The following is a 15,763-nucleotide window of genomic DNA, read 5'->3' on the forward strand; positions in this document are numbered from 1 at the left end:
TCGGCCCCTGCCAGATATTTAAAGAGGGGCAGGGGCCATCGGCCCCTGCTGGGTTTCCGAAAAGGGAGGCAAGAGCCGAAGGCTCTTGCTGGCTTGAAAGGAAGGGCAGGGGCCATAGGCCCCTACCAAAAAGAGGAATGGTAGGGGCCGATGGGCCCTGCCAAAAAAATGAGCAGAGAGAGGGGAGTGCAGGGGCAAAGGCCCCCTGCGGCTTCAAAAGAGGAGGCAGGGGCCAATGGCCCCTGTCGTTCATGGAGAGAAAGGGCAGGGGCCGATGGCCCCTGCTGGTCTTTAAAAGAGGAGGAGGGCAGGGGCCAAAGGCCCCTATCGGTCTTAAAAAAAACTGGCAGGGGCCATCGACCCCTGCTGGGTTTTAAAAGAAGAGGGGCAAGGGCCGATGGCCCCTGCCGGAAGGTAAGAGAGGAGGGTGACAGGGGGACGACCGACCTCCTGTCGGTCGCCCCGGTCTCCCACGGGGAAGAGAAGGGGGTCCGCAGGGGCCATTGGCCCCTGCCGGCACTCCGGCGCACCCCAAAAGAGGGAAGGGGACGACAGGGGCCCTGTAGGCCCCCTGTCGGATCTCCGATGCGCACGGAGGGAGGTGGGAGGGCGCGGCAGGGGCCGTGCGCCGCCTGCCGGCGTCCCGGCGAGTTAACAGAGAGGGGGGGGGGGGGAAGGAGGAGAAGAGGGAGGAGGAGACTGAGATAGAGGGCGTACCTGGAAGGGGGGGCGCCGCCGTCGGTATCGGCTCCCTTGCGAGGTCGTCGGTGGCGGCGATAGGGAAGAGGCAGCAGCGTCGGGAGGAGAGGAGGAGGAGGAGAGAAGGGAGGTGTGCCTCCCCTCCCCTCATGCCCTTCTCTTAAAGACTCGGGAGAGGCGACAATCGGGGAAACCCTCAAGGGGTTTCCTTATTTTGTCGAGGAGGGTGGAGCGGCGTGGGCAGGGCAGGGCGCGGCGCACAGGGGAGAGGATTTGTTTTAACAAATCCTCCCTCTGTGTCGGGTTATGAAACCCTAATGAAGAGGGGCCCGGGTCAGGTCCGGACCCGACCCGGCCCAGGTCCAATTTTTTTTTTTTAGCGGGTTTTACATTCTTTGTGTATCATGACAAGTCGTATGATTTCCACTATGCACTTTACACAATTGAATGACACTGACTGGACTGTATACAACTCACTACCTTTCTTTGGCATACAATGCTGCATTAAAAAAGAACTATACTACGATTCTATTTTCTTGAAAAATCTTATGTAAAATTTAATTTTCTTTCAAAATATGTTCATGCCTAAAAGGTTGTCAAATGGACTCTCTTGAATGCCTAAGCCTCTCTGCTAGGACATACGTTTCTTCAATTTATCGTTTGAAAAGGAAGTTGGTTGCATAGTCACAAATATCAATCTTGACTATCTATAAGTAAGCCAAATCTCACGATAATAAAGGTTGCATTGATAAATCTCACAAAAATCTTATAAAAATCTCGGCACTATAAAAATATAAAAAATATACAAATAGCAAAAATAAGTTTGAAAAGAATTTTTACATAATAAAGTTATTGTGAAAATGTAAATAAAAGTTATAAGAATTTTGAAATCTAGAAAATATAAAAGAAAAATATACATATTTAAAATGTAGTGAACATATATAAAAGTAGAAGTGACTGAAAATATCATGATATTACCATGATAATATCTTGATAATATCACAATAAATATGAATTTGAAAATCTCGTAATATTTTACTTATCGGTTTCCCATTAAAAAGATAGATATAGGCGATATTTTCAATATATAGTCGATATCTATGAATATGGCTTGCTGTAACTAGCTCAGCTATTCTGCAATTTCATGATGGGAGTGTTAAAATGTAAAACTGTACATATTTGTATATATAATAATATTATATTATTATATATATAAATACATTTTTCATTTCTTTCTTTTCTATAATTTTTTCCTTTATTTTTTTTTTTGTCTTTATGTCATCTAGTTCAGTTTGAACTAGAATGACTGTTGCTAGTCAAGTCCTGTCCAGACTTGACTAGCAATAGAGATAGAGCTGTTGGACTGTGTCCAACAGCTCTATTGAGTCCTCTTTCAGCTGTGTATATAAAGGGGTGCAGCCCCTCTTGTATTTTACTCCAATGCTTCTTAAGCAATTGGTTTTTCATATCAATAAAGAATACATTTTTATTTTTATTTTCTTTCCAGTTATACCCTTTTTAAGGGTTATGCTTTAGTGTCATTCTTGACACTTGCCCTTGTTAATCTAAGCTCGTGTTTCGAAGATCCCCATTTCATTTAGTGGTATCAGAGCCGCGGAAGTACTAAATCTTGAGGAAAAGCTACCTCGGTTTCCGTGCCCGTTTGCAAAAGTGTTTGCCACTTGAAGAGAAGTGTTTTATCACTTCATTGGAGAAGATTTCACATCTTGTTGTATTGTTTTTTTTTTTTCTTTTTTATTTTCCTTCTTGTTTCTCTTCTATCCCTATTCTTTCTCTCCTTGTAATCGATGGATGACAATGATAAAGTCACCATCATGCCTATGAAACTAAGCGATACGAACTATGTAACATGGGCTTCAATCATGAAGCACCATATATGGGGAAAAGGCTTATGGGGGATTGTGGATGGTTCCGATTCGGAACCTAAGCTATCTCTTACTAAAAAAGAGGGAGATAAAGAGGTCCATCTATCGGAAGAAGAGAAAATCAAGGCTATTGCCTCATACGAGAAGAAATGGAAAGAATGGAGAATATCTCATGCGAAGATAATGTCATGACTTATCAATAGCGTTGACATTAAAAAATGCTCAAGTCTTGCCAAATTTGATCATGCTGATAAGGCATGGGAATACCTTAAGAATATGTATTCCCTTAAAGATATTGCACACGTGTGCAACCTCCAAGAAAAAGTTTGAATGATGACACAAGGAGACAAAACTATTCGTGAATATTACAATGGGTTGTCCGAACTTTGGGAAGAATATAACGCCCCAAAATTTCGACTTGTGATTTCGAAAACCTTATCGAAAAACCTTTCAAAGATTTAAAGTTTAATATTTAAAAACAACAGCGGAAGACATTTAGAAAGGAACACAAGTCAACAATCCTGGGTACGTTAGCTGAAAAACCATCATTCACGTGTGCAACAAATTAAAGGAATTTAAGAAATAAGGCAATAGATTAAAATCTACAGTTTATTACAAAATAAGCATTTTATTCCAGAGTTCAATAAATCTAAGAAAAACTCCAAAAAGTCTCAGAGCCACGCCGCCAGCAGAAAGAAGACAAATCTTGATCCATGTTGCACCACACCATCGACTGCCAGTAAAGTCCTACTCCTCACCTGCCCATGAAATGAGTCAGTTTCATAACAAACCAGTAGGTGCACGAACAGATAAGTAGAATGAAAATAAAACAGGACATTCATGAGATAAACAGTTATGATATTTAAGCAATTAAAGCAGTTGTAGTCTATTCTATCAAATGTAATAAGTGCAAAGAGAAGCAGTGTAAGTCTCAGTCATCTATATCTATTCCTGAATATATTCTTTAAGTTCTGATATTAACTGGCCTGTGGGTACGCACAGACGCGAAACGTAGAAACAGCCGAGACCGATCCGGGGGTTTATTATGTCAGGTGTTTTCATTAACCCGGATGGCTGACTGAGTCCGCTCCTAAGGGGAGGGTCAGTGACCAAGAGAGTAAATCCCCAAAGGCATTCATGGCCCATGGATGCATCCAACTTCTGCAGAAGTGCCTGGGAATTTCCACCTAGGATAATTTATGGTAATCCCAATTCCCCTAACTCCGATGACTGGGGAAAACTGAGTCTTTTGCTCGTGGGGTGGTTGTTAACAACCTGTCCATCGGAGTCTTTGTACCATCCATCCTCTCCCTTGATGAACCGTGAAGATCGGATGGGTACGACGGGGGTTTCTTAACCGCCGTCCCATCCTACATGCTCTGGTCCATTAGACCCACTCGAGCATCTTGCCTGTGAAGGCGAAATGGTCACCATTTTATGTGATCTCAGCATTTTGCTAATAGCATTCATCGAGGTTGCCACAACCTCATCATCCCACCATCGTAACCCACATGGGACGTACTTGTCCAAAAGTACGATCGTACCTTCCTAGAGGTACAACTACGATGAGAGGGCAACATAATGGTTTATGATTCTTTTGTTTCCTACATGACATGTTTTGCTTTTCTGAGCAATTGGCTTGTGGAGGCCGATATTATCACATCAAAACCAATAAAGTGTAAATTTCATACTTTAATACACTCCATGATCTTACATAAAATTCATATCGTACCTGTCTTAAGGTTCGATTACAATAGCAATTGCAGTGCATTCTGAGTCTATTCACAAAGTCTACCTTAAGTAATGCAGTTTCAAAGGAGTAATCATGCAAAATAGACAATTATCAGTTAAGTAATCTTACACGTAAACAGGCATGTCAATTAAACTACTTGATGAGTCTACCCAAGGAATTTACATTATGCAATTTCAAAAGAATCATAAATAGTAAACTTTGACCAGTCAATATTTCTTCAGATGCAAAATAACTATTCTATCTCAGAAGTCTTATTTTATTTTGTTCATACATACTATTCGTGCGACTTTCTCCTACCTCGGGATGTCGTGCAACTGCGTGCGTCTACGTGTGTAGATGATACGAGGCTCGGGCCGCGGAGCCAGAGCGGGGGTCCGATGCGAGGTCTGCAACAGTGCTATGTTAATAATAATGCGGAGAAAAAGAAAGACAGGCCTTCCTATAGAAAAAGAGAGGCAGCAGGGGTGTGCCCCTGCTGGCCGAAAACAGACAAGCGGCGGGGGACAAGCCCCTGCCTAAACAGCACACAGTGGCAGGGGCTGAGCCCCTGCCGACAGCAAGAAGTGGCAGGGGCTGAGCTCCTGCCGACAGCAAGAAGTGGCAGGGGCTCAACCCCTGCCAACAGCACACAGTGGCAGGGGCTGAGCCCCTGCCGACAACAAGAAGTGGCAGGGGCTCAACCCCTGCCAACAGCACACAGTGGCAGGGGCTGAGCCCCTGCCGACAACAATGGATGGCAGGGGGGCAGCCCCTGCCGGAAGCATAAGGATGGCAGGGGCCAACCCCTGCCAGAAGCACATGGATGGCAGGGGGCCAGCCCCTGCCGAAAGCATCGGTCGGCAGGGGCCAACTCCTGCCGTCAGCACGAAGTGGCAGGGGCTGAGCCCCTGCCGACAACACAGGTCGGCAAGGGCCACCCCTGCCGACCGCACGAAGTGGCAGGGGCTGAGTCCCTGCCGACAACACAGGTCGGCAAGGGCCACCCCTACTGACAGCACCAGACGGCAGGGGGGCCCAGCCCCTGCCGAAAGCACAGGTCGGCAGGGGCCAACCCCTGCCGACAGCACGATGTGGCAGGGGCTGAGCCCCTGCCGACAACACAGGTCGGCAAGGGGCCACCCCTGCCGACAGCACCAGACGGCAGGGGGCCAGCCCCTGCCGAAAGCCACAAGGTGGCAGCAAAAAGGGGTGCCGCAGGGGCCACCGGTCCCCTGCCGGCACTCCGGCGAATCGCAGAGGGAGACAGGGACGACAGGGGCCGCGTAGGCCACCTGTCGGGGCCCTGGCGACACAGGGTGGCGGTGGGAGGCCGCGACAGTGGCTGTGAGCCGCCTGCCGGCCTCCCGGCGAGGTGACAGGGTGGGGGGTGAGGAGGAGAAGAGGGAGGAGAAGAGAAGAGTACTAACCTGGGAGGCGGTGGCCGGCGTCGGCGACGTGCGCAGCAGAGAGGAGACCGACGTGGAAGGGGGGTGAGGGCTGCGAGAGGGAGGAGAAGAGAAGAGGGAGGCGTGATCCCCCCCTCGCCCTCCATCCTTTCTCTTAAAGTCGCAGGGGGCACCCGAAAGGGGAAACCCTCGATGGGTTTCCTTATCCAGCCCAGAACGAAGGGGGAGAAGGGGGGGGTTGCGGCGCCCGACTGCTCGGGTTTTTACTTTTGAAAACCCTAAAATAAAAAGGGGGCCCGGGTCTGGTCCGGACCCGACCCGGCCCGTGTCCAAACAGATTTTTTTTTTTTTATGGGGTTTTACATCCTACCCCTCTTAAAAGAATTTCGTCCGCGAAATATTTATTACCTTGAAGAATCAAAATACAGGTCAGAATATTTTTTCCTAATATCGTTCTCAGGTTCCCAAGTACATTCGTCAATTCCATGATGTTGCCACCGAACCTTTACAAAGGAAATGGTCTTTGATCTAAGCACTTGGTCACGACGGTCGACGATCTCCACTGGTCTTTCTTCGAATGTCAAGTCCCCTCTAATGTCCACATCATCATAATGAATGATGTGCGATGGATCGTGAACATACTTCCTCAACATGGATACGTGAAAAACATTATGGATCTGAGCATACTGCGGAGGTAATGCCACGCGATAAGCTGCTTCTCCAATCCGCTCCAGGATTTCGAACGGTCCGACGTATCTAGGACTCAGCTTTCCCTTCTTCCCGAACCGAAATACGCTCTTCGTTGGAGATACCTTAACAAAAACCATCTCGCCAATATCGAAGACAAGCTCTCGTCGGCGTCTATCTGCATAGCTTTTCTGCCGACTCTGAGCGGTACGGAGTCGTTCTCGAATCATCTGCACTTGTTGAGTATAGTGTTGCAAGACTATAGGTGCCTCCAATTTTCGCTCGCCAACCTCGTCCCAGTAAACAGGTGATCGACATGGCCTCCCATACAAAGCTTCATATGGGGCCATCCCGATGCTCGCATGATAGCTGTTGTTATACGCGAACTCCGCCAAACTGATGTGGGAATCCCACTCTCCCTTCCAGTCCATCATACAGGCTCGAAGCATGTCTTCCAAGGTTTGAATCGTACGCTCCGACTGCCCGTCTGTCTGAGGGTGAAACGCAGTACTAAACTTTAACTTTGTGCCCAACGCCAACTGAAGTTGTCTCCAAAACCTTTAAGTGAATCTAGGATCACGATCGGAGATAATTGAGACTGGAACACCGTGCAATCTCACAATCTCTCTAACATAGAGATCAGCGAGACTATCCAACGATTGGTTGAGACGGATAGGTAGGAAGTGAGCAGAGTTGGTGAGTCTATCGACTATCACCCAAATCGCATCATGCTTCCTCCGCGTCCTCGGTAGACCGACTATGAAGTCCATGGTAACATCCTCCCACTTCCATAGAGGGATCTCTATCTGCTGCATGACCCCACCGGGTCTCTGGTGCTCGATCTTGATTTGCTGACACGTTAAACACCTCGAGATATACTCAGCCACGTCTCGCTTCATACCGCTCCACCAATAACTGCGTTGTAGGTCCTTGAACATCTTCGTGCTACCCGGGTGAATGGTGTATCTAGACTTGTGGGCCTCCGCCAAAATTTCATCTCGAAGAATCGGGTCGTCAGGAACCCAAAGGCGCTCCCTCAACCATATACTTCCATCCTCCTTCAGACGAAAAGGTGTATCTGCCAATACCGCTTGAGCCTTCAACTTCTCGTAGCGTGCATCCGTTTTCTGTCCATTGATGATCCTCGCAAGTAGCTAAGGTTGAGCAACAAGGTGGGATAAACCGATTGAACCTTGAGTGATTGCGAAAGGTTCCCAAGGGGCTAGGTCTTCGACCAACCTCCATCCAGCGAATAAGGCATTAATCGAAACTTCCGGTGCTTTGCGGCTGAGAGCGTCAGCCACGACGTTCGCCTTTCCTGGGTGGTAGGAGAGGGTGAAGTCGTAATCCTTGAGGAATTCAAGCCAACGCCGTTGTCTCATGTTCAATTCCTTCTGCGAAAATAGGTACTTAAGGCTCTTATGATCGGTGAATGCTTCAAACTGCTCCCCATACAAGTAATGTCTCCATATCTTCAGTGCGAACACCACTGCCGCTAACTCTAAATCAGTGCGAACTTTCCCTTTTAGAACCAAAGTAGCATTGTGCCGAAGACATCGAGCTTCGTCAGAAACAACTCGATGCTGAACATTTTTACCAGTTTATCACTGGATTAAGGCCGGAATTTGAAACCACTAAATCGGCCTTACTTCACCGGGGAAAAATTCCTTCTATTGTTGAAACTATTGAAGAGTTAACAATGGAAGAAAATCGTCTCCGGAAAGGTTCTTTAAAAATTGAAGATGATTCCGTTTTAGCCGTGTCTAGACCAGTGAATCATGTTCGATCATATAGGCCTCCTCACTTTAACCGACAAAATGGTGACTATGATAAGAAAGTTATTTGTCATCACTGTCATGAACCGGGATACTACAGGCCACAATGTCCCAAACTTAAGGAGCTGAGAGAAAAAAGAGCTGCAATTGCTGAATCGGAGCCTAAAGATCAGGATGCACCAGTTTCCCTGACCCAACTAATGGAGATTCTTCAGCCTCTCATCAAAGGTGCCTCTTCCTCATCTGAAGCTTCAACCGGCGCAGCAGCCTCATCTTTTTCTGATCTAGGTAAAATTTCTTGTCTTCTTGACTCTGGTGCATCTTTTCATATGACCCCAAATAATCAAAGTCTATCCAAATGTGTTAAAAATAAAACAAGTGTGTCAAAGGTCTTTACTGCTGATGGGACTTCTCTTGAAATAGAAGGAATAGGAGATTTTGAAAAAATTTATAAAACAAAAAAATTTTTTATTCCAGAAATTAGACATGTTCCCAAATTAAATTTAAATCTTTTATCTGTATCTCAAATTTCTGATTATGGGTGTAATATTTCTTTTTCTTCTCATGGTTGTTGGGTACAGGATCGCCAGTCAGGCAAGCTGATTGGGGAAGGTCATAGAGAAGGAGGACTCTATTACATGGATTTTTTGGAAATGCCGAAGAAAGCTTTTTGTTATAATATTCAAAAAATAGAGTTGGAACTGTGGCATAAGAGACTTGGTCACCCACATATAGCCAAAATCCAACATTTTCCAAATCTAGGGAAATTTTGTAACTCTGAATCATTTGATTGTAAAGATTGTATTCTCGGCAAAATGAAAAGATTACCATTTCAGAACAGAACCTTTTTCTCTTCAAGACCACTTGAATTAATACACTCGGATGTTTGGGGTCCTGCACCAGTAATTTCTAAAGGAGGATTTGTTTACTATGTTATTTTTGTCGATGATTTCTCCCGACATACGTGGATGTACTTTCTCAAACATAAGTCTGAAGTATTTTCATACTTTCAAACTTTTCATAATATGGTTAAAAACAAGTTTCAAAATGATATTACTATTTTTCGCACAGATTCAGGGGGAGAGTTTTTATCCACAGATTTTCAAAATTATCTTAAATTGCATGGCATCACACATCAAAGATCTTGTCCTTATACACCTCAACAAAATGGACTGACAGAACGAAAACATCGCCATATTATAGAAACCACTAGGACTTTATTAATAGCAAATCAAGTCCCGAAAGACTTTTGGGCAGAAGCTGCCTTAACTACCACCTATCTCATTAATAGGATGCCATCTTATTCGTTACAAAATATCACTCCCATTGAAAAATTTATGAACATTTCTCCAGACTACTCTAGACTAAGAATATTTGGGTGCAAATGTTTCATATTTACTGACAAAAATGATAACCTTTCCCCTCGTGTGATTCCCTGTGCCTTTTTAGGATATGCTGAAAATCAGAAAGGTTATAGATGTTTTGACTTCAAAAATAATAAACTATATGTGTCTAGAAATGTTTCCTTTCTTGAAAAGGAGAGCTTCTTTGATTTTAGAAAATTAAAAGACGTCACTGAGTACTCCTTTTTGCTAGATCTAACATCAACATCTGATGAATATGACCTTGACTGTAACTTTGATGATGATCAAACAATTATTGATCTTAATGTTGAAAATGAAGAAGTTCATAGAGATACTAGTATTCAATATTCCAGGCGACAAGAGTCTAATCCTCCATGTGCACTTGAGAAATATTCTAACATTCCAACTAGACAATCATCCCGAATCTCGAGGCCTCCAGGAAAGTTTGTATCATACGAGTCTTTCTCACCCACATATAGGGCAGTTATTGCATTAATTCACTCATATGAAGAACCATCCACATATTTTCAAGCAAAAAATGATATCAAATGGATAGAAGCCATGAAAGCTGAATTAGATGCACTTGAAAAGGCTTCTACATGGAATATTCAAGATCTTCTTCCAGGGAAGAAAACTATAGGATGTCGATGGGTTTATAAAATTAAAACCAAGAGTGATGGTACTCTTGAAAGATATAAAGCCCGTTTAGTAGCCAAAGGTTATGCCCAAGAATATGGGATTGATTATGAAGAAACCTTTGCTCCGGTGGCTCGTATGACTATTGTTCGAACCTTAATTGCCTTAGCTTCTATAAAAAAATGGTCTATTTTTCAAATGGATGTCAAAAATATTTTTTTAAATGGAAAGCTAGTTGAAGAAGTATATATGGAACCCCCTCCTGGTCTAAGTATTCCTAAGGGTAAAGTCCTTCGCTTAGAAAAAGCTCTTTATGGACTTAAACAAGCACCAAAAGCTTGGTATGATAGGTTTAGTCGTGTTATGATTGATATTGGTTTTCAATTCTGTTTAACTGACACTGCTTTGTTTATTAAGAATTGTGATGTAGGGATCATTGTGCTTCTTCTCTATGTGGATGATATGATCATCACCGAAAGCGATAAACAGGGAGTTGAAACAATCAAAACACTTCTTAAATCTCATTTTGAAATGATTGATTTGGGCTTGTTGAGATATTTTTTAGGCATTGAAGTTGCTTATTCTCCTAGAGGATATTTATTATCTCAGACTAAATTTGCTTTTGATATTGTTTTCAGGTCTGGTATTACTGATGATAAGAAAGTTAACACTCCAGAAGTTGTTAATGTTAAAATGAAGATTGATGATGGAGAACTTCTTGCAGACCCTACTCCTTACAGACAGCTTGTCGGGGCACTTTCATATCTATCTATTACCCGACCAGATATAGCACATGTTGTTCATACAGCAAGTCAATTTCAACATGCTCCTACTTCTGTTCATATGGGAGCAGTCATGCGTATTATCAGATACATCAAGTCCTCTCTTTCACGAGGACTTTTCTTATCTTCCTCCTCTTCTCTTGATTTAATTGCATATACTGATGCTGATTGGGGAGGTGATACCAATAACAGACACTCAACCACTGGCTTTTGTGTCTTTTTAGGGGAATCATTGATCTCGTGGAGGTGTAAAAAGCAGCAAAAGGTATCTCTCTCATCCACCGAAGCTGAATACAGAGCCATGGCAACCACGACCATGGAAGTAGTTTGACTCCGACGACTGCTTGCTGACATGGGAGCTAAAGCAACAAAGGCTTCACAAATGTGTTGGGACAACAAAAGTGCGATCTATATTGCCAGTAACAGAACATTCCACGAACGCACCAAACACATCGAAATGGATTGTCACTACGTCAGAGAGGAATATCTACACGGGATAATTGATCTGCCATATGTCACTTCAGAATATCAGTTAGCAGACTTCTTTATAAAGCCTCTCGCTGCTCCCCGATTTCACTTTCTCTTAGACAAACTTTCGCTCATTGTACCGTAAGTTTGAGGGGGAGTGTTAAAATGTAAAACTGTACATATATGTATATATAATAATATTATATTATTATATATATATATAAATACATTTTTCATTTCTTTCTTTTCTGTAATTTTTTCCTTTATTTTTATTTTTTGTCTTTATGTCATCTAGTTCAGTTTGAACTAGAATGACTGTTGCTAGTCAAGTCCTGTCCAGACTTGACTAGCAATAGAGCTGTTGGACTGACACATTCCAACAGCTCTATTGAGTCCTCTTTCAGCTGTGTATATAAAGGGGTGCAGCCCCTCTTGTATTTTATTCCAATGCTTCTTAAGCAATTGGTTTTTCATATCAATAAAGAATACATTTTTATTTTTATTTTATTTCCAGTTATACCCTTTTTAAGGGTTATGCTTTAGTGTCATTCTTGACACTTGCCCTTGTTAATCTAAGCTCGTGTTTCGAAGATCCCCATTTCATTTCAGGGAGCATTCAATGGCATGTTGTCATGTTGTCATGTTCAATATAGAGTTGTAGAAAAGGAGATAAAAATAGATGATGAAGAAGATTTGGAAGGATGGTGTTCAATTTGAACCCAATGACACATATTTTTCTTATTCATCCCCAAGTAATGGACACAACCCAAAAACATTTTTATAGTGCCAAAAGTAACAAGAAGATTCCAAACTACCTATGGAACTATGTCACAGGGATTCGCCAAGACAGGTGCCGCACCCACGTCGACGCGACGCGGGTGCGCGTGCGGCACGCGGTGCGGTCAACGCACCCAGGGTCATTTTGGTCCATTTTTTGGATTAAAAAAATCTGCTTTGGAAAATAAAAAAAAGAGACCCTTGCTTTAAATTCATTTATAATGCATTTAACAACATTATTTTCAAGTGAATAAATTCTCATTAAACTCTCTCATTTAATAGTAATAAAACTTCCTCTCATCCACCAAAAGCATAAAACAAGTTTCTCAACAAGGCAGCTTTGGAAAGTGTTGATAATAGAAAACGGTTTCCTAAAATCTATCTTGGAAATTAAAAGCTTTCATTGAGAATAGGAAAGGTCTCCTAAAGTCCAACGTGTAAATTAAACCCATATTTTGAAGTTTTAAATGATTTTATTTAGATTCTTAGAAATTAAAAGCTTTCATTGAGAATAGGAAAGGTCTCCTAAAGTCCAACGTGTAAATTAAACCCATATTTTGAAGTTTTAAATGATTTTATTTAGAAGTTTCAATTTTGGACCCCCCATAAACCTCCTCTCATATCATGTCTTGAGGTTGGCATTAGTGCACAAAATAATAAAAAACTAGAATGGCTATTTTTGAAATTCATGTATATTACTGGTCTACACAAGCATGCACTTAAGAATGTGCCGACGAATTATAATGGAAATTCTCTTATTTATTTTTGTCTGTAAACCAGAAAATATCTTCGTCCTCTCAGTCTTGGTTATTTTTCATCTTTGTTTACTAGCTGTGTATGTTTTCTTCAATAAGTATCCGAGACTTGTTTTAATGTCTAACGTGTGATTTTGTAGGAAACAGCTGTCACTTCAAAGTGTTACAGAATCTGTTGTGCAAGAACTTCGTAAGCTTTTGCATGTCCAACCAGCTCTTGTATTAGCCATCAAAACCACCATATTACGTGTTGGTTCTTCAGCATGTCAAGATAATAGGTTTGTTATGGCTGAATGTTGAAAACCATTTGTGTGGTTGAAAATAAATGTGGTCAGTGTGTATTATTTAGGTCACTATGTAGTTGCGTCTTGCAATAATCCGCAAGGATTTCCTAAGTGAAATTTAAACATAAATGGCCTTTCTTAAGAAAATCTTCTTGGGGATCTTTTTTGAAAAAGGGTAATTTTCAATTGGCACCTGTGGTTTCAGCATAATTAAAAAATGCATATATGTTTTGAAAACTTTCAATAATGATCCTAAACTTTGCTGTGGTTAATCAAAAAACCCCATTGGCAATTTTGACATTAAGGGCATGTTTCTATGTACATGTGTGCTTCTGCACCCCCAAAGCACCCATGTCACACCTTGCACCCATGTCACACGTTGTGAACGACCTTAATTTTTCACTTTTTTAATTCTTTTTTTTTGAATTGGACCTTAAAAAAGTGATCTACATGACTTTTTTAATAGGAATCTGCTTTTGGACTATCTGATTATGACATCTTAGCAGGTTTTCATAAGGCTTCAAAAATTGATGGCTTAGCATATTCATAAATTGATTTGTTCTTCCTACATGTCCATACATTATGAATGTCCCTAATTTTTCACTTTTTCAATTCTTTTTTTTGGAATCTGACCTTAAAAAAGTGATCTACATGACTCTTTTAATAGGAATCTGCTTTTGGACTAACTGATTATGACATCTTAGCAGGTTTTCATAAGGCTTCAAAAATTGATGGCTTAGAATTTTCATAAATTGATTTGTTCCTCCTACCTGTTCATGTGTTGTGAACGGCCTTAATTTTTCACTTTTTTTTGGAATCTGACCTAAAAAAGTGATCTACATGACTTTTTTAATAGGTATCTCTTTTGGACTATCTGATTATGACATCTTAGCAGGTTTTCATAAGACTTCAAAAATTGATGGCTAAGAATTTTCATAAATTGATTTGTTCCTCCTACCTGTTCCATACGTTGTAACCAGCCTTAATTTTTCACTTTTTTAATTCTTCTTTTTTTTTGGAATCTGACCTTTAAAAAGTGATCTACATGACTTTTTTAATAGGAATCTAGTCATTTGATTATGACATCTTAGCAGGTTTTCACAAGGCTTCAAAAATTGATGGCTTAGAATTTTGATAAATTTCAAGGGCTCATAAAATCTTATTTTTTCATCAAAAGCCATGATCCAACAACTGATTCCTAGCAAATGGATCATACTGAACACATCTGTGGGGGTCAGATTTGCAGTACATATGGTGCGGACAGTGCTAATTTTCAATGTTCCAAGCCATGTTTTGCAAATCTGACCCCCACAGATGTGTTCAGCACGATCCATTTGCTAGGATACAGGATCCGTGCTAAATATGGCATGGTGCTAAATGAAACATTTTATCGGGTTTCCTGTGTTTTTTCAAAATTCTGACTGTACAGATGTAATCTATATGCTTGGTTTTATGAAAATCAGTTCTTGGAGGATTTGATTCAGATGCATGAATAGGTTTTTATAAGGTTTCGAAAATCAACAGCCTACAATTTTTATAAATTTTGAAGCTCCAAAGATCATTTTTTCCCATCCAAAATGCATGATCAAAATGTCGATTTCTAGTAAATCAATCATGCTGAACACATCTGTACGGTTAGAATTTAAAAAAAAAACACAAGAAATCTGATAAAATGTTTCATTTAGCACTGTGCCGTATTTAGCACAGATCCTGTATAAATATATATATATATATAGGGCTCACTAATGTGGCACAGGCTCCATGAGATCCTTGGATCTCTAGTCCAAGATCTGAGGGATTCAAATGTACTCTAAATTTATGGTAAAATGCCTGATATAACCTTTAAAAATCTAGTAATCACTGCTTCTCTTTTTTCCTTAATTTTCTAGTGGAACCAAATTTGCTATGGCACAGGGATGATGATGGTCTTCTAAAGATCAGTGTATTTTAAGAGTAAATAATTAATAACAGAGTGGGAGAAAGATATCAAATTAAATTTGATATACCCTATGTCACACGGACTCGGCTCCAAGGTCGACGCACCCGCGTCGACACGCACCGACACGGGTGCGGCTCGGACTCGGTCAACCCGACCCTGGGTGCAGTCAACGCACCCAGGGTCATTTTGGTCCATTTTTTGGATTTTTTTTTTTAAAAAAAATTCTGGGCTGAGAATTTTAAAAAGAAAATTCTGTGCTGTGTTGTGCACAGCACAGCTGTGCAGTCACTGCTGTGCTGTGCACAGTCACAGTGACGGTGCTGTGCACAGTCACAGTGACGGTGCTGTGCACTGTCACAGCTGTGCTGTGCAGTCACTGCTGTGCACTGTGCACTGTCACAGGTGTGCTGTGCACAGTCACATTGACTGTGTGCACAGACTGTACTGTATGCACATTCACGCACTTTTTTTAATATATATATATATATATATAGCCGAGTCCCCGTGTCCAAAATTTTTAAAATTGCGCCGCACCCGTGTCGCACCCGCACCCATGTGACATTGGATATACCC

The 15,763-nt window shown here is 41.8% G+C and overlaps 1 protein-coding gene across 2 annotated transcripts in view; it reads left to right on the plus strand.

The window, feature by feature from the left end:
* Positions 1 to 15,763, plus strand: part of XRCC2 (homolog of X-ray repair cross complementing 2 (XRCC2)) — a 144,257-nt gene that overhangs the window by 95,353 nt on the left and 33,141 nt on the right. The window contains exon 6 of one of the 2 annotated variants that reach the window (XM_090002693.1): positions 13,108 to 13,245. The exons of the other annotated variant lie outside the window; for it this stretch is intronic. Coding sequence (XP_089858819.1) covers positions 13,108 to 13,245 — 138 coding nt within the window. The remainder of the gene's footprint in view (positions 1 to 13,107; positions 13,246 to 15,763) is intronic. 2 annotated transcript variants of the gene reach the window in all.

This window comes from Nuphar pumila, chromosome 4 (genome assembly GCF_984573655.1).
Source record: "Nuphar pumila chromosome 4, dmNupPumi1.hap1.1, whole genome shotgun sequence".
Taxonomy (NCBI): domain Eukaryota; kingdom Viridiplantae; phylum Streptophyta; class Magnoliopsida; order Nymphaeales; family Nymphaeaceae; genus Nuphar; species Nuphar pumila.